Here is an 18,491-nt window from a genome sequence, read left to right on the forward strand (position 1 = left end):
TTAATAGTTTCCTTACAAATAGAATTAAGTATCAGATTCCAACAGCACGATACTTAAAAGGAAACTATTAGAGATATGCTTTTTCTAACGGAAAAACGTCTGATCAATTTCGACCTGAAGATCAATTTGACCCCGGTTTACGGTACTTTTTTGGGCTTTTCTCCACTATAACCTCCCTAAGGACACCGTCAGAATTTCCTGGCCGAGAGTAGAAATCGGCAATCATAAACAGAGAATTGTGGCATACCTACTAATGTTTATTTTGTCTTCTACTTGTTTTAATGTTGCACAAATAGTGATATTTAGGAATTCCCTTAGTCGTCTTTTCAATAAATTACTCTGGAAGCATTCCTCCAGAGATTCGTCAGGAAGATTCAGGGGGTTTTTCCCCAAAGATCCTCCAGCGATGGATTTTGATTTATTCAAACATTTTTGCAGAGAATTTGTCTGGTGATGCTCAATAAATTTCTTCAAAAAATCTCTCAGCAACTCCTGCAGTATTAATTCCAGTTCTTCCACGTAGTCTTTCAAAGATTTTTCATTGGTTCCAAGTATTTTTCAATATACTGTCCCAGCCTAATTTACTGAAGGGTGTAACTTCCCGAGCACAGTCTATCAACAAAATAATAGCAAATCGAAAACTCGATTTGTATTCAGCATCAAATTGATATCACAATTTTGATATCAGTTTGTCTTGATTAAATTTGATTTCAAATTTAAATTTCGTTTTACTGCCACTTTAAACTATTATAAAAAATAAGTTTTTGAGTTATTTTAAAACTTCTAGGCAACCTTGCATAATAACTCTAAGAGTATATCATTAGTGTAATTATCTTATGGCATTCATGATTTCATATCAATCGAAAAAAAAAATCCTATATTTAACGATTTTTCCTTTTTTTTCGTACTCATAGCAAAAACAGTTATCAGTTTGCTATCACTGATAGCAGGAATTGTTTCCAACTTGCTGTTACGGGAACATTTTTCTGCTCTCATTTTTGATGTTTTAACCGTTAAAACGACCAAAACGACAACAACCTGAGTTATCATAATTTGCAATAACACCACATCAAAATTTGTTTTCAATTTGATGTCAGACTTTGCTCTTTGAATTTTCTTTAGGGGTTCTTGTCAAAAAAAAATCCGGTATTTCTATCGAAAGAAGATTCTCGCAGGATTTTTAGAATTAATTTCCCCCACGAGTTTCTCTAGAAATTACTCGTAATCTTGAATCTAGCTCATTAGTTTCATCAATAACTCCTGCAAAAACTCTTCCTAGGATTCCTTCAGGGATTCTTAAGGATTCCTTCAAATATCGCTATAGGCATAGAAGTTTGTGTATGTATTCCTTCATTTAACATTTTTGAAGAAACTTTCCCAGGAATATTATCAGAATTTCCTGCAGAAGGTATTCTTGGGAGATTCTCCAGGAATTCTACTAGATATTTCTCAAATAATTCTTCTAAGAATTTCTCCAGGATTTTCTCCAAAGGATTCTTCAAAAGATGCCATTCCAGAAGATTTTTTCACAGAGATTTGGAGTTTGTTTTAGAAATTCCTCCAGGGGTTTCCTTGTGGAAATTCAGAATCTTTTTTTTTAGTAGCTCTTCAGATAATGCTCCATATATTCAGGGAGGAAAGAGCACGATAGGCGAACGAGATGGAACTTCATCTGGCAAGCATTGGGCATGACCGAGGATAGAGAGCGGAAATCATCAACAGAGTATTGTGGCGTACTATTGTTTATTATGTGTTACACTACTTTTAATGTTGTACAAATAATGATATTCAGGAATTCCCTTAGTCGTTCCTTAGCATCCAGGGTTCCTGCACAAGTTTCTACTGATTTTTCCAGCAATTTCGAAAGATATCGGCAGGTTTTTTAAGGGATTCCTTTAGAAAATCCTTCAAGGATTTTTCAGAAGTTTTTTCAGGGATTCGTTCAAGAATTCGTCCAGTAATGATACTTAAAAGAGTCTAAAACGGCTGTTCAAAGGGAAAATTCTGACTAGTCTGAAGAAGACCCGAAACAGACGGAAGAAATCTAAAACAGTCGTTTTGATTGACTGCAGCGTCGATAAAGTAGCTAGACTTCCAGTGATGTTTTGTGCAACTTCTGAAAAAACTTTCAAAAAATCCTTCGAAAAATATCTGAATCAATTCCTGGCGAAATCTTTAGAATTTTTAAGATTTTTTCTGAAAAATCAGAATAAATCTCCAGCAGAATCCCTGTAGAAATCCAACAAAGAACTCTTAAATGAACCCCTAGAGGAATATCTGAAGAAATCCCAAGGAAATTTTCGCAGGAATCCAAGAAGTAATTTCTAACGATTTTGCAGGAAAAATATCTGGATATCTTGGTGGAATCCCTTGGAGAGTTTTTTGAGATTTTTTTAGGAAAATTCCTGGAGAAATTGATTAGTGATATTCTTGGAGAATTTTCTGAAATTATTCCTGCAGCAATCTGTGGACGTATTGCTGGGGAAATTCTTCGAGGAAGACCTGGAGAAAATCGTTTGTAATTATTGTTCCTTAAAAATAAACTCCTGCGATTTTTTTTTTAAATTCCTGGAAAAAATTTCTGAGAAAGATATCTGAATGAATTCCTTTAGGGATCCATGGAGAAATTCTTGGCGTTATCCTTAGAAGAAATGCCAGAGAAATTTCTGAGGAAATGCGTGACCTGGAGGCAATCCTGAATACCTACAAGATTTTCCGGATGAATCACTGTAGAAATTCCTTAAAACATTTCAGTGCTTTCCTAGAGCAATTGCTTAACAAATCTGTGGTGGTGGACTTCTTGAAGGAATACCTGTACGAATTAGTGATAGAATCTCTGAAAAAAAATTCTGGAGAAACCACTGGAAGAATTTACGAAAGATTTTTTGTTCAGTTGCGTATTTTATTGATACAAACAACTTTGCAGAACATTGTATGGGTCTAAAAATTCAACGAATGTATGTTTTGCTTAAAAACGTGTTTTTGGGGTTAAGTTCCAAACACACGCCTCTATCTCCATTGGTGTGAAAATAACAACATTAACGTCTTCTGGAAAATTGTTTGGAATCAAAAATGCTACAACTTTGCCGAAGACGTCAACCCTCTATCTCAATATTAAAAAAAAAATGATTCTGTATCTCACTTTTAGGGGGATTGGTCCGAAAACTCTAACTGTCAAAAGAGGACGCTGGTCATTCCCGTCAACTTTGCTGAAGACACCATTGCTCTATTTCCTCAATCCTACGAGCTATTAATTAAGAGCGTGAAAACGAAAAAATAAACCATTGTTACAACGGTTGGACTGGTGGTGAAAAAACAAAGAACATGCTGGTAGGCGGAACCGAACACGACCGGATCCGTCTGGGTAATAATGTTACGATAGACGGGAATACTTTCGAGGTGGTGGAGGAATTCGTCTACCTCGGGTCCTTACTGACGGCTGATTACAACGTGAGTCGTGAAATACGAAGGCGCATTACTACGGGCTCCAGAGAAACTGCGGTCGAAAAAGATTAACCCACGCACCAAACGCACCATGTACAAAACGCTAATAAGACCGGTGGTCCTCTACGGGCACGAGACATGGACCATGCTCGAGGAGGACCTGCAAGCACTCGGAGTTTTCGAGCGACGCGTGCTAAGGACGATCTTCGGCGGTGTGCAGGAGAACGGTGTGTGGCGGAGAAGGATGAACCACGAGCTCGCTGCACTTTACGGCGAACCCAGCATCCAGAAGGTGGCCAAAGCCGGAAGGATACGGTGGGCAGGGCATGTTGCAAGAATGCCGGACAACAACCCTGCAAAGCTAGTGTTTGCAACTGATCCGGTTGACACAAGAAGGCGTGGAGCGCAGAGAGCACGATGGGCGGACCAGGTGGAGCGTGACTTGGCGAGCATTGGGCGCGACCGAGGATGGAGATCGGCAGCCACAAACCGAGTATTGTGGCTAACTATTGTTGATTATGTCTTGTCTTAAATGTGATGTTGAACAAATAAATGTATGTATGTTATGTGTCCGACAAACTTTTTGTGTGTCTACGTATATCTGTAGTTTTGGTGCATGACAGCATGAAAACGGTAGAATATGATTCAGGATACTTTTCTGGATATCCTAGGTCGTACAAACTGTTCTTGAGTTTAGACCCTAAAGTGTACGGGTGTATCGGTAACTTCTTTCATTATACAAAGCTACTATATATAATCTATCATGTCCAATAAATCTTCTTATTGTCAATGGGCATCACAAGATCAGCTGAAGTCATCCTAACTATTATGATTTTTAAAGTCTAGCATCTACAGCAATTGATGTTTCTGTTTTGGCTATATAGAGTTATGCTGCATAATCTATTTTACTTACTGGAGCTCACAAAATACAATCAGAAACTATGACATAGCTTCGGGATATTCAGAATCGTGCACACATTACTGCAATATATTACATGAAGTCTACAGCCATAATATTTTTTTTTGTTGCTTTGAATTACATAACATCACCAATCCTAGTGATTGTACCTAATTAATTTATTTAGCGTTAAAAATAATTACAGTATGACCCATAAAAAAATGTGAAAGTTTTCAAAGTCATCGTTCCCCTACTTTGAACTGATTAACCTTGCATGTATCTATTGGATAGTATGATAGAGCCACTTATCTGATAATGGTAAAGGAACATAGACTGATTTCATGCACATACCTTTGGAAATATAACGTTGAACATATGGATATCGAAATCGTCCACGCGCCAGAGGCCGTTTTTAAGGATATAATTTTCTTTCAATTGCTTTCAAACACATTCAATCAAATTTTATTTTCAAAATAGTACTTTTATGGCTGGATAAGGTCTTCAGGAGTTCGTTGGTTCGTCGGACAAGAACGAAAAAAATATTAACTTATAAATTAAATGACATTTTCTGATAATTGAATTATTTGACAAATGATAATTTTTGGAAAATATTATGTTTTAAGCATGAAATTGTTTTTAAGTACTTAGTATTTGTACCTATCATATAGGTAGGTTTATATGCCTTCATCGACAAAAAATTGTTTTGAAAAATGTTCAAACAGTGCTAAGTTTTTTATTAATTTATCTTAAATACGGTTTTTAATATGTAGCACCTTTTTTAGTTTTTGTTTCCTAAACATTTGAAATTATTTTTAAAATATTGTTCAAACATGGGCGTATTAAAGAGTACATATTTCTTCATGGTTTTCATGTGTTTAAAAGCTTTAATCTTAGTTCATTTTGCTCTGAAAATTAGAGGAAAACTTGATTTTATTTAGAAATTGTTAACAATTAGAAGGTATCCCATATACGTAACCAATGAATATTTTGACAAAAAAATTAGAGATCCTGTATGACAATGACCTCTTATTGTATCCTAATCCAAAAAAGCTTGATTCATTAGGACTATTTCATTAAAAATCATCAAATACCGCAAAAAATGGAATTTCGCATTTTTTTTATGGGTCATACTGTATAACTGGATCAAAAATTTTCTATGCGCTAGGCATCTGGGAATTTTTTAACAAAATGTTGAACACGTTATTATTCGAAATGTTTCCAATTTGTCAAAACTTTTTCCAATGCAAACTGTTTTTATGGCACTTACCGAGGACTCAAACCATTCTGTTTTCATACTATCTTGACACATGCTAGAATGGCTATAATGAATACCCATACAGCGAAAAGACACACAAGGCGATGCCGTCAAAAACACACAACAGGGACGGTTCTTTTCACATGACAGTACCATTGCGTTGGTGTTGAATGTCAGTTGAGTTAGTGATTTTCGCTTGTTTGTGTAATCTTCTGTTAACCGTAAATTGAACTCTTTCAAGGTTCTCACCAAGGTATTGTGATATGAAATAATTAGGATCTTGTTTTTTTATAGTTTCAATCATAGTTTATATTATGCTCTTTGTACGCAAAAATCGTACGATAACTTTTGATTAGAACTTAATGAGATTAACTAAACTCATTATATCAGTAGTAGTAGATAATACATAGAAGTAAATCACTGACAGTGTTCTGAATGTATTGGCTGATTGATCTTCGTCAATCACTATCAAGGCTATGAATATCGCACCTTCAGGTGCCTATCTTATATACCGCCATATCACTGCTTATATAGAACATCTGTCCTCAACTGTACACTGGATACCCGATGCCATCGTATTTCCGACATCCGGCTTTCTTTATACTCTACTTAGGGGTAGCACACTTTGCTCTGTTATCACAAGCAATGAAAGTGCTTCCCTTCTATAGTTTCACATTCATAGAAAAACTGCTTATCGCTGTTCAAATAGTAGGCGTCTGTCACGTTGCGTTCACTTCTCTGGTAATTTGATAACAGGTTTCACAGGTTCATCCCAATACAGCTCACAGTGGTCGATGAGGATGTTTTCGCTGCGGGAGAATTCCTCCTCTTCTGAATCGCTGCTTGATGGGCGTTTGCTGACCAAGGCGCAGCCAGCCAAGTCTGACGAGCCCAGTAATCGGCTGAGCTTTTCCGCACTGTCGACTTTGATGATGTAGATATCGTTCTCCAAGCAGAACGCCTCCAATAGAACCTCCTGCATGTGAGCTGTGCTGTCCTGGTGTTTAGGTGCAGCAACGAAGCAGAACAGGAAGTTGTCCGGGTTTTCCGAGAGGCTTCGGATGGCGTTGGAGATTCCCACCACGACTCGGGCTTCCTTGTGGGCCTGCACCAGAGTCGATCGGGCGTTCTGCCCGATTCCGACCGTTTTGAAGCCAGCTTTGATGGTCATCTTGAGCGATACTGATCCCTTAGCAATCACCATTTTCGATTGTCCGTAGTATGTTTCGTAGTGAGACTTAGCCAGGGTGGACGATTCCGGAAGCGATTGCACCTTGCGAAAAGGTGTCGTTGTGTTTTCCAAACTCTGTCTTGCACTTGAATATCCGTAACAGGCAGACACTTTTAGCAAACTTTCTTCTTTCACCAAACACAAACTATTAAGCGACGTTGTGAAATAACTTCTAGCTGGAGGAGTATCCGTAGTTTGTCGCGCGTACTGGTTAATGTTCACGGTTCGAGTGTTTCTCACTGAATAGTACCGCTCGGTTCACTCGTGGGGTAGTTATACTTATAACCGAGCTCTCCTCCACACCCCCAAGTTGGGCCCCCTTGCAAACACCGTCCCATACATCGGCGCCACCCATCGCGACGTCGCCTCCGCTAGTTGATTGCCATTGAGCAGCCCCAACACACGATGCTTCACGATAGAACCTGTCGCTGTCCGTGAACGAAGGGAAATTTGCAAAATCATCACGCGCCTGCTGCCCGTGGAAATTCATTCACTCGGAGCGCCGCGACGGCCGACGACGCCACGCGTGTGTTCATTTTTCACCCTCTTTGTTGGAAGCGGCATGCGCTAGCTAAGTGCCTCCACAAACATTTCGCATGAAAGCGTTCCGATTTCGCATGCAGGTGAGTTTGATAAGGAGTGCGGTGTTCAGTGTCGGTCGGCTGCCTCCGCGTCACCTGCATACAAATCACCCATTTACAGCGTGGCGGCGGCGGCGGTGAGGTTGAAAGTATTTGAATGAGACAGGGTAATCTCGGCGTCGCGTCGGTTCACAGCGGTACTGCACTGGTGGTGGAATGATATGGCGCTTCTTTTGTGGGCCAATCAAGGGAGGCGTGTGCTGTTGGTATGGCTTGGCGCGAAAAAATGATGCAATTTACGATTTCAAACGAATGTGGCGAAGGTTTGTTTGGAATTTCATCTTCGTACTGGGAAATGTTATCATATATTTTATGGAAAACATGTTCAACTCTATCATAAAACAAATTGATATAGTAATGTAGGGCAAGAGTTCGAGTGGGACAACCCGGGAAAAATATCAACAGAAGATAGATGCCATTGAAATTCAAAAGTTGAATGGCAGCATTTGTGTTTGGTGTATAGGAAATAAGAGCTAAACCACAAACAAAATAATAACTTGTTTTGTACTGGAAGTAACTACATGATTATATTTTTTGATATTATTAGAACAAACTAAGCACCTTTGTTTCAAATACAGGAAGTCCAAAAATAACTAAAAAAATATCGAGTTATTGAACTAAATAAAAACAAAATGAAAAGGTATCGAAAATAAAAATAACATTGATTGATTGATTTGTCTTTATTTAAGAGACTTGCAGCCCTTGGCTGGTTCGTCTCTAAAAAAAAAAACATGATAAAATGTTCAAGTTTTATATTTGATATAGATGGACGTTGACGCAAAGGAATTTGACAATGGAGAGACAATAGACTTTTGTCAAAAAATTGAAAAAAAAAATCATTTCCAACTGCAACAGGAGTATAATCAAGGATAGCCCCACAAATTTCTCCTGATATTTCTCAACTGGATTTCCAAAAAATCTATCAAAGAACTTTCCCAGAATTTTTTATTTCAGTTTCTCATGAGATGCATATACACTTCCGATCAAAAGTTTGGGGCCACCCCCTCAAAAACATGTCATTTTATTAAGCCCATAGAGATATGGGTTTGCGTCCGATTTCAAAATCCTAGGTTTCATTCAAAAGATAATAAGTCAAAGAAACTTTGAACATGATTTAATAGAAACTTAAAAAAAAAATGTATGTAAACTTAACCCAAAGTTGCCAAATTTTCTAAAAAATGAATTTAAACTTACGACAGTGTCGCTGGAAATTGGGTCGACCAAATTTTAAGATGAGAGCTATTGGCTTTCAAGTGCTTTTACAGAACTTAGCTAAAAAATCTAGAAAAAAAAGTTGTTAAGTTAATTAACCCTTGACGTCATCGGCCAAAAGTTTGGGGTCACTTTAGTAAAACATGGTAAATTGATTTGAAGATATCTTTGTCATCTTTCATCCAATTTTAATTCTTCTTGGCTTATTTGAAACATAATGATTGGTACTTACTGCATAGACATCTAACCATACATATTTGTTGAAATTTACATACTAAAACTTAACGTAAAGTTGCCTCATTTTTTTAAATGTGTTAACTTTACATAACATTTTTATGTACAAAAATCGTTAAATATGTTAATTTAAAATCATCAAACGTAAATTTAGTTAATTATCTTTGAAATGAGCCAAAAAGATTTAAAATTGAACTATAGATGACGAAGATATCACCTAATCACTTTTTCATGTTTTACGAAAGTGACCCCAAACTTTTGGCTGATACATCATATTGAGGGGTGACCCCAAACTTTTGGTCGATGACATTAGGAGTTAATTTACCTAATAACTTTTTTCCTAGCTTTTTTAGCCAAGTTCGGTAATAAGCAGTTGTAAGCTAATAGACAATAGGTTATATTACCGCTCTCACCTTAAAATTTGGTCGACCCAATTTCCAGCGACACTGCCGTAAGTTTATATTCGTTTTTTTTTTAATTTGGCAACTTTGGGTTAAGTTTACATACAAATTTTTTTGAAAAAGTTTCTTTTAAATCATGTTAAAAGTTTCTTTGACTTATTATCTTTTGAATGAAACCTAGGGTTTTGAAATCGGGCGCCAATTGGCGGAGATATGGGCCTAAAAAATGACATGTTTTTGAGGGGGTGACCCAAAACTTTTGATCGGGAGTGTAGGTATATCTACAAAAATCATACAGGTGTTTCAGAAACTCCTCCAACGTTTTTTTTTCAGATAATCTTCCAGGATTTTTTAAAGAAATTTTGACATGAAAAAAAATACAGAAACTAAATTGTTTCTTTTAGTTTTAAAAAATTATAAGTTTCCTTTAGTTTTTTCTACAGTTTTTTTTATAGAAATTACCTCAGAAATTAATCTAGGAACTTTTTTATTAAACCTTCCCGAGATTCCTTCCGATATTGCTCTATGGATTCCATAAGAAAATCCTACGTGAATTCCTTTCGGAAAATCTTCACTGGATTTTTTTTTTGAAAGTCCTACAAAACATTTTCCCTGGATCGTTTCAGAATTTGCTCATGAATTTCCTTAGAAATTGTCGTTAAAGGATCTTCCAGAGCTTTCTCCTAAAAATCCACTTGTAAAGCTTTTATTAGTTTCCTCAAAAATAACTCAATAGCATTTTCAGGAATCCGTACGAGAATTCTTTCTAGAAATCATCCACGGATTTCTTATCCCTCTAATACCCGACCCGCAATGCTCAAACTATACCCCTTTAGACGGGGTACATTTTTAGCATTTTTGTATTTTTTCTTGCCTAGACAATCAAAACTTTTATATTTTTAGCTGATATTTAGGACTGTTCTGTGTATCTGAAAATGGTTTTTGGTGTCTTTTAAAGTGTTATAACATTTTTTTGAAAAATAATTTAAAAATTGATGTTTTGATCACCCTTCAGATCTTATTGTTTCTTTTGTATTTCATCGGAACAATTAATGTTTTTTTTTTAATTTTTTCTCCATCATTCTATTGTAGTAATAGAGTTCAAGGCAGTTGAATACACACTAAAATGATTTTACTGAAAGCTACATGGAATATAAAATTTTCGGTAAAAAAAATAAAAATATTTTAACAATATTCATAAAATTTAAAAATGTTTTCCTCTTAAAAAATTGGTATGCCAAATAGACTTCCAGGAAAAATATAATAGTATAGAGATGTTTAAAAATAAAAATTAGAAAAATAAAAAACCAAAATTCACAAAATTGAGAATTAAAAAGAATCATCTTCCAGAACATGGTAAAATCGATTTTAGATTACGAAAAATGATATTTAGATCAAAATTGAAAATTTGAGTATTAAAGGGTTAAAAAAATTTGTAGCGATTCAATAACGAAATCCAAGATTAACTTGAGAAAATCTTCCACAGACACCTGCAGAAATTTTTACAAAGATTCCTTTAGAAATTAATTCAGGAGATACCCACAAAAAATCCTTTGGAGATTCCTCTACGTATTCGTCCAAGGATTCCAAAATTTATCCACGGATTTCTTCAGTTATAACTCTAGGAATTCGGTCTTCAAATCTATCAAGGATTATTTTAGAAACTTTTCCAGCGATTTTTTAACAGGGGTTCTTATAAAAATTTCTCCAGGGCTTCCTTCGAAAAAAATCCCTGATGAATTTCGCCAGGAATTCTTTTAGGTAAACTTCTATGGTTTCTTTCTGAAGCTTCACCAGGAACTTCTAAGGAACTTCTTCTAAATTCGTTTAAAAAAACAATTTAATTTTTCCAGGAAATCCTTCAGAATTTTCAATGGTTTTTCATTCAGAAATTCTCTAAGGTCTTTCTTCAATCTACCAGAGATTTGTTTAGTAATTGCTATAGGGATTCGACAAATCATATGAAAGTGTCCAGAAATTTCTTCAAGGGTCCAGAAAATACTGCAGGAATTCCTTCATAGATTTTATTTTCAGTGAGTCAGGTAGAAATTCTTCCACAAACTTCTGCAGGAGGTCATACAGAGATTAATTCAAGATTTCTTCCATATATTATCGCAGAAATTTATCCGACATTTACCGCAAGGATAACTCCAATAATTCGTCCAAAATGTATTTCAAAATATTATCAAGAATTTGAACGGTAATTCCTCTAGAAATATCTCCATATTTTTTCTAGGGATCTATGTAGATGTTTATCTATGCATTTCTACAAATTCATCTACATATTTCTCCAGCAATGTTTTCAGAAAATCGTGCAAAAATTTTAATCAAAGATATCTCAAGGAATCTTCCTAAAATCTCTAAACATTTTGCTTTTTAGGAATGCCATGAAGAGTATCTCGATGAGTTTCTTCAGATATTTCTCCATGGATTCCTTCAATAATTTCTATGGGAATTCTTCTGATATCCTTCCAGAGATTTAGTCAAAAATCTCTTCCTAAGATTTCTACTGGGATTCTACTGATGATTTCTTCTTGAGGGTATCTCTCGGAAGTTCCTGCTGAGATTCCTTCTAAAATTCCTTTAAGAAAATGTTTTTTATCTCTAGAGATTTCTTAAATATTTCAGGAATTTATGCAGGAAGTTCAAAAAGAAATTACTTCCAAAGTTCTTCCATGGAGTTTTCAGAGTTTTATCCAAAAAATTCTTTACGAATCCTTTAGGGATTGCTTCGGGAACTCTTCTCAGGGCTTTTAAAAAACTCTTTGACGAATTCAGTGCAGTACAGTCATTGCATAGTTGTGGGTCACTCTGACACAATTGTTAGTCTATTTATCATGCTATTTAAATGGAAATGACTTTAATTGTGGGTGACCCATGATTGTGTTATGACTGCAGTGATTTCTGCAAAATCTCCTACAAGGATTATTTTTTAAAGAAATTGTTCTTGCAGTTTCATCAGGAATGTCTTTGAAGATCGCTGTAGAGTTTGAAGTAGGTGTAATAAACACCGAAACGTTGGATATAGAGCGATATATAGTCGTTTGATTGCGCTTGGTGACAGCGAAGCCTAAAAACTTCCCCGGTCTGATCACATATTTCTGCTGTAATTTTTTCAGAAGTTCGTCCAAGATATTACAAAAAAAAATACTGAAGAATTTTTTTATGAATCCCTGATGGAATTTCTAAATGTTTCTAGAAGTTCTCTAAAAATTCCTGGAGCTAACGTTGGAAACTCCAAAAAGAAATTCTTTGAGGAACTCCTGGACAAAAACTCGTGAGCACCACAATAACGTTGAATACAGAAAGCGAGATTTTTTCAACGTGTTGTACAAAATACAACGGCGCAATCACTCGAGGAATAATATCTAGAAGAGTACCTAAAGAAACACCTTCTGGACGAACTCTTCAAGTATTTCCTAAAATGATGGAAGAGTTTCTGAATGAGTTCCTGGAAATCCGTATAGGAATTTCAGAAGAAATCTCTTTAATTTTGAATTTTTATAAGAAATCCAATAAATTTCCTGGGATTCTTATTCTGAAGGAATTATTGGAATAACAGCTGGAGATACCCCTGAAGGAAGAATCAGAAAAAATCCCATACAGTTTTCGGAAAGATTTCCTGGAAAAATTGTTTGAGCCATTGAATAAATAGTAAAAAAGAATTGATAAGGAATCTTTGACATATTATCAAAAAGAATTGTAGAACTGGTTGCGCAAAGTCCGGTTAGCACGGAGCCTGCTTCTTAGTTTAGTGTTCTAGGAGCACACAGTTGCACAGATCATTCCGCAATTATAAACTGTTTCAAAATCCACCCATTTTTCTCCGATTTTTTTTTTTTTTATCTGTATTAACGAGATTTTTAGCCCTGGGCTAGTTCATCTCGGGACCCACGCTTTACTTCCCTTCCGAAGGAAGAACTCACAATTTGTGAGTTTGTCGGGAGTGGGACTCGATCCCAGGTCCTCGGCGTGATAGTCAAGTGTTCTAACTATCCAACCAGATCCGCTTCACATTTTTCCGATTTATTGAATTTTTCTAACCATCGTAAAAATAATCTGGAAAAGGTTCCTGAAAGCTTGGAATCTGAAGATTTTTTTTTGGTATACTCAGTTCAAAACCGACTTACACCCCTTTGCATCTGGGCTCCTCAATGATCAAGGTATTAGAGCCTCAGGTAACGTTTTTTGATAGGCATTTTTTTATTATCTGTATTAACGAGGTTTTTAGCCCTAGGCTAGTTCATCTCGGGACCCACGCTTTACTTCCCTCCTGAAGGAAGAACTCACATTTTGCGAGTTTGTCGGGAGTGTTGATAGGCATTTGCAATTACTACGTGATGTTGTTCAACTATTATATTTCGTGAAAATTCTCATGGAAATCGATCCTTATGCTTCATTACAACATTCGATTGATATTCCATCATTCTTACCTTTGACCAAAGCGTACTATAACTGATTGGAGCAGTTGGCGTATCAGTAGATAAAACGGTTTCAGATTGGCGTGTGCTCTTGAACTCACTATTACGCTGATGCAAACAATTACAAGGCAATTTACGACGGAACACTTGGAAATATGATAATCCATAATGAAACCGATGTCTGCCATACCTCGGCGTGGTAATTGTTTTGCCTTTCTCGTACACCAAAGTGTACTGAAAGGCTATATGTTCACTCATTTCGTCGAAGTGAGATGATATCTGTATGTGTGTATGTATGTATGGCTGTGTGCAAAAAAGTTCACTCACTTTTAAGGCACTTCCCAATGGCCGATTTTTTTGGATTTTAGCACGATTCTAACCGCAATTTTACCGCATTGTATGCTTTTAAAAAAATTCGGATCGGTTATGGCGATCCTGAGTAATACCTTTTTCAGTGATCCGGACCAGCACCGGTAGAACTGGCCGTAAATATATAAAACTGAATCAAGCCCCATCATACGACACATCAAACTGCGGCGATTTTTGTACCCGTTGACGAATTTTGTGCGGAAATCAGAACTGGAGACCAGAAATGCCGTGTGCAGCATAGTTGTCCCATTCATTTTCTATGGAAATTCCCATTAACATGGGACAACTATGCTGCACACGGGAGAGAAATTCCACGATGTTGGCCCATAATTTATGATGGCAGCCTTTTTTTTTTCAAGATGGCGGCTTCAAATTCAACATGGTTGCTGTTTAATGGAGTATTAGGCCCAAAAACCTTGCAATATGGGTATATTTTGTATATGAAAGATGTCCGGAGTCCAAAAATGGCATCCTGAATATCCAATAAGGAGGCTGCAAATTCAAGATGGCGGCTGTTTAATGGTGTTTTAGACCCAACAATCATGCAATATTAGTATATTTGGCATAAAAAAGATGTCTGGACTCAAAAATGGCGACCAAAATATCCAAGATGGCGTCTCAAAATTCAAGATAGTGGCTGTTTATTGCATATTTAGGCTCCAAAATGAAGAAATTTGAGTTTATTTAATATGTAGAAGGTGTTCCGACTTCGGAATCCGAAATGGCGACCGGAATATCCAAGATGGCGTTCCAAAATTCAAGATGGTTACTGTTTATTGATGTTTAAGGCTAGTAAATCATTATATATTAGGCCTGTCCCCTTTTTCAAAAATGTTCTCTGATTCTCAAGTCCACCATCATATTTTGATTGGCATCTAAAAAGGAGTAACTGGTCAAAATTTCAGCCAAATCCATCAAAATTAAGAGTTGCATCAAATCAATTTTGTGTTTTTAGACTATTTTCGAACTTCAAAAAAATCATAACACACAACGATTGGATGCAAGACATCTCAGAAATTGCGGTGGGCTTATAGTGGGTGGCAGTGTCTAATAGGAGACTCGACTAGACGTGACTCGACTAGAAGTCCAGAAAAAAACAGCTTGATCTTGTGTGAAAAAGCAGGGAAATTTAAATTTTGTATCCAATGGATTATCAAATTGAAACCCGAAGATAACAAGAACAAACCAAACTTTAAAGAAATCAGGCCAAACATTTCAATAGGTCCTATCTGCATTTGAGAGGCTCTCTTTGTTAACTTTCTCTTTCAATTATTGGAATGTAATGGTACACTTTTCAACTATTTTTGCAGTACAAACCAAAAGACGATTGTTTTGACCATCGTTCAATGCAAGAAGGCAATCAAAATACAAATAAACAGCTGAGATATTAACGAAAGAGAGAGAAACCAAAGAGAGCCTCTCTTCTGCAGATTGGACCTTTAGACATGTTTGGCCTGAAATGTTATAAAAACTTATTTCTGTTTGCTGTCGCAATGACTGTTATTTCAGATGAGCAAATGTATGTGGGAGCCGTTCATTAAACTTGTTATTCTTTTTTGTGACGTTGCGTCGCAAATGGGATATAAACTGCTACTCAGCGCTGAGTTTTATGAGCACTACCAAAGTTGTGTATTTGTTCATTGTCACGTGTAAATCGTAAATGTATCAGCTAAGTACAGTACAGAGATAATCCAGTATATGCACTTTGGTGTAGCACGCATGCTCAGTACTCGAACTTACTAATAAACTCACAGTCAACCAAGGTTCAGACACACTAGTTTTCCATAACACTATGAGCACGACCTTTCTAAATGCCGTAAAAGTAGTGAGTATTCGCACGTGACGGAAATCATGCAACTCTTTCATTTCCACCCAAACCAACTGCCATGTGAGTTGATGAAACTGACCTCCACGTCAAACAATACGCTGTGTGTAGATGGTCTCCTGATGGTGTCCTATAGCTAGTCATAACTACCTCCGCCGACAACCCGTCAGATAGATACCTACTATACACCGCAACCAACCAGCAGCAGTTCGACCGTATAGCAGTAAAAACAAAACTCGTGACTGCGACGAACCGCGCGTCACTTACTCGCCATACGCCGCGATACCACCCCCGATCATCCTAAATATAGCCAACCAGCACCCGCCCGATGCGATGCTATGATTCAGGTATTTACCTATACAAACCTGCAAAAACGTGTTTTTATTTTGCTTCACGCGCCCGTAGTCTGTCTACCCCCTTGCTCGGAAGCGCGGAAAAGACGCCGCGCCGCATCGCGGAACCTATAATACGACACCGGGTGAGTCCGTTCCACCCTCTCGCACCTTGATAAGATAATGGCGGCGGCGGTTGTCCGCGGTAGCTACAAGCAATACGATCAGCAAACTATCTAGGGTAGGGTAAGGTGTGGTAAGATGCCATTTTTCCAAACTTTCGTCGTTTTTACTGATAGATATGGCAGCCTATTTATTGCACCCATAAACAAACAGAAACGCTCCATAGAAAATCAAAAAGCGCTCCATAGACAAAAAACATATGTTCCATGAAAATGTACAATGTTACCCATAAATAATTGAAAACGTCCCATACTTTATAGAAAATGTACCGGTAAAACATAAAATTTTCTCATTAAAAGTGCAATTTTGTACCAATAAATAATACTGAAATGCTCCATACTAAAACACAAATGCTCCATAATAAAATGCAAATGCTCCATGGAAAATTAATATTGTACCCATAGTAAATTGAATATTGTTCCATAGAAAAATTAAATTGCTCCATAAAAAGTTGAAATTGCACCATAGAAAATAGATAAATGATCCATAAGTATTATCAAATTGCATCATACAAAATATGAATTGCTCCATGAAAAATTGAAAATTCTCCATAGATAGCATATTGTCGTAATTTAAATTCGGCAGTGGTGAACTGCTTTACGTAGCACTACTTTAGTGGTGCAGATGTTTAAAGTTATGGAGAATTTTCAATTTTTTATGGAGCAAATCATATTTTATATGGTGCGTTTGTTGATACTTATGGAGCATTAATCTATTTTCTATGGTGCAATTTCAATTTTTTATGGTGCAATTTAATTTTTCTATGGAGCAATATTCAATTTACTATGGGTACAATTTTAATTTTCTATGGAGCATTTGCATTTTATTATGGAGCATTTGTGTTTTAGTATGGAGCATTTCAGTATTATTTATTGGTACAAAATTGCACTTTTAATGAGCAAATTTCATGTTTCACCGATACATTTTCTATAAAGTATGGAACGTTTTCAATTATGTATGGGTAACATTGCACATTTTCATGGAACATATGTTCATTCTTTAGGGAGTGCTTTTTGATTTTCTATGGAGCATTTGTAATTTTTTATGGTCGCAATAACATTTTGCCGATAGATATAGTCTCATTGTCATACATTCAAAGTGTTAATAGCAACTAATTAATATTTGCTCGATGTTTCAGCGAAAAAAATCTTGGTTCTGTGCATTTTCATCGACTTTTAGCGTTTTTAGAAGTTGATTCGTAAAACGGAAGTGGTGCATCTGCCACTTAACATGGGCAGCATAGGAATCAACAACTATGCGCCTCCATGTGTTTCTCAATTTTCTTTGGAAACACATGGCTGATAACAAAATCATCGGATCACATCACATTCAGGAATGATTTGTTTTGCAATGTAGCATTTTTTTCCCACTTGTGCATTTTGGGCCACGTTCCCCTACATGTGCGAACACTCTGATGGCTTGTATGAATAATAACAACAAAACGGTTGGGAATTCCTCGTTGAGCTGAGAGTGAATCTGATGGCGGTGGAATTTTCGCTTCTCCTAGGTTGCGTTCGGGGAATTTGTTTAGCCGCGCCCCGTTTGTTTAGAACGTACTTGGAATATGAAATGAGGATAATGCTTCCTTGAAAACGGGAGATTCTGAAGAAGATTATGTTTGGGGATTCCGTTAAATGCGACGAAGAATCGTCAATACGTTGAACATAATGCTTGTGGATGTAGTCTGCTCGCAAAATTTTCGGCCAAAACCGGTTTCTTCTGCTTTGAAGACTCCTTCGAATAGTAGGTCAACCACCCTTTTTCGTCGAGGATTCCACGTGATTACCCCGACGGAGAGATGACATCTATTTATTACGTTACTGTTTTTATCATATATTCTTATTATCAGCACATATTGCAAAGATAATCTTAAAATATTGCATTGTAATGTATACATCCTTAGTCCTTTCAGTATCAGTGACACACCCGAACAGGAATCAGTGTGGTACCGTAAACCGGGGTCAAATTGATCTCCGGGTCGAAATTGATCAGACGTTTTTCCATTAGATAAAGTATACTTTAAATAGTTTTGATGCAGATATCGT

General features: G+C 36.6%; 2 protein-coding genes across 2 annotated transcripts in view; one reads left to right on the plus strand and one right to left on the minus strand.

Moving 5' to 3' along the window:
* Positions 1–5,739: 5,739 nt before the first annotated feature.
* LOC115265162 (electron transfer flavoprotein beta subunit lysine methyltransferase) overlaps positions 5,740–18,491 on the plus strand; it is a 127,246-nt gene continuing 114,494 nt past the window's right edge. The window contains exon 1 of the mRNA XM_062848680.1: positions 5,740–5,850. The gene's annotated coding sequence lies outside the window, so the exon portion shown is untranslated. The remainder of the gene's footprint in view (positions 5,851–18,491) is intronic.
* LOC115261964 (growth arrest and DNA damage-inducible protein GADD45 alpha) lies at positions 5,878–7,420 on the minus strand. The gene has a single exon (XM_029863891.2). The coding sequence runs from the start codon at positions 6,799–6,801 to the stop codon at positions 6,328–6,330; it is 474 nt and encodes a 157-aa protein (XP_029719751.1). The 5' UTR covers positions 6,802–7,420; the 3' UTR covers positions 5,878–6,327.

The sequence above is a fragment of the Aedes albopictus genome, chromosome 2 (assembly GCF_035046485.1).
Source record: "Aedes albopictus strain Foshan chromosome 2, AalbF5, whole genome shotgun sequence".
NCBI lineage: Eukaryota > Metazoa > Arthropoda > Insecta > Diptera > Culicidae > Aedes > Aedes albopictus.

What these genes read in the sequence shown, in the direction of transcription:
- LOC115261964 (XM_029863891.2), bottom strand. Translation starts at nt 6,801, where the DNA reads ATGGTGATTGCTAAGGGATCAGTATCGCTCAAGATGACCATCAAAGCT.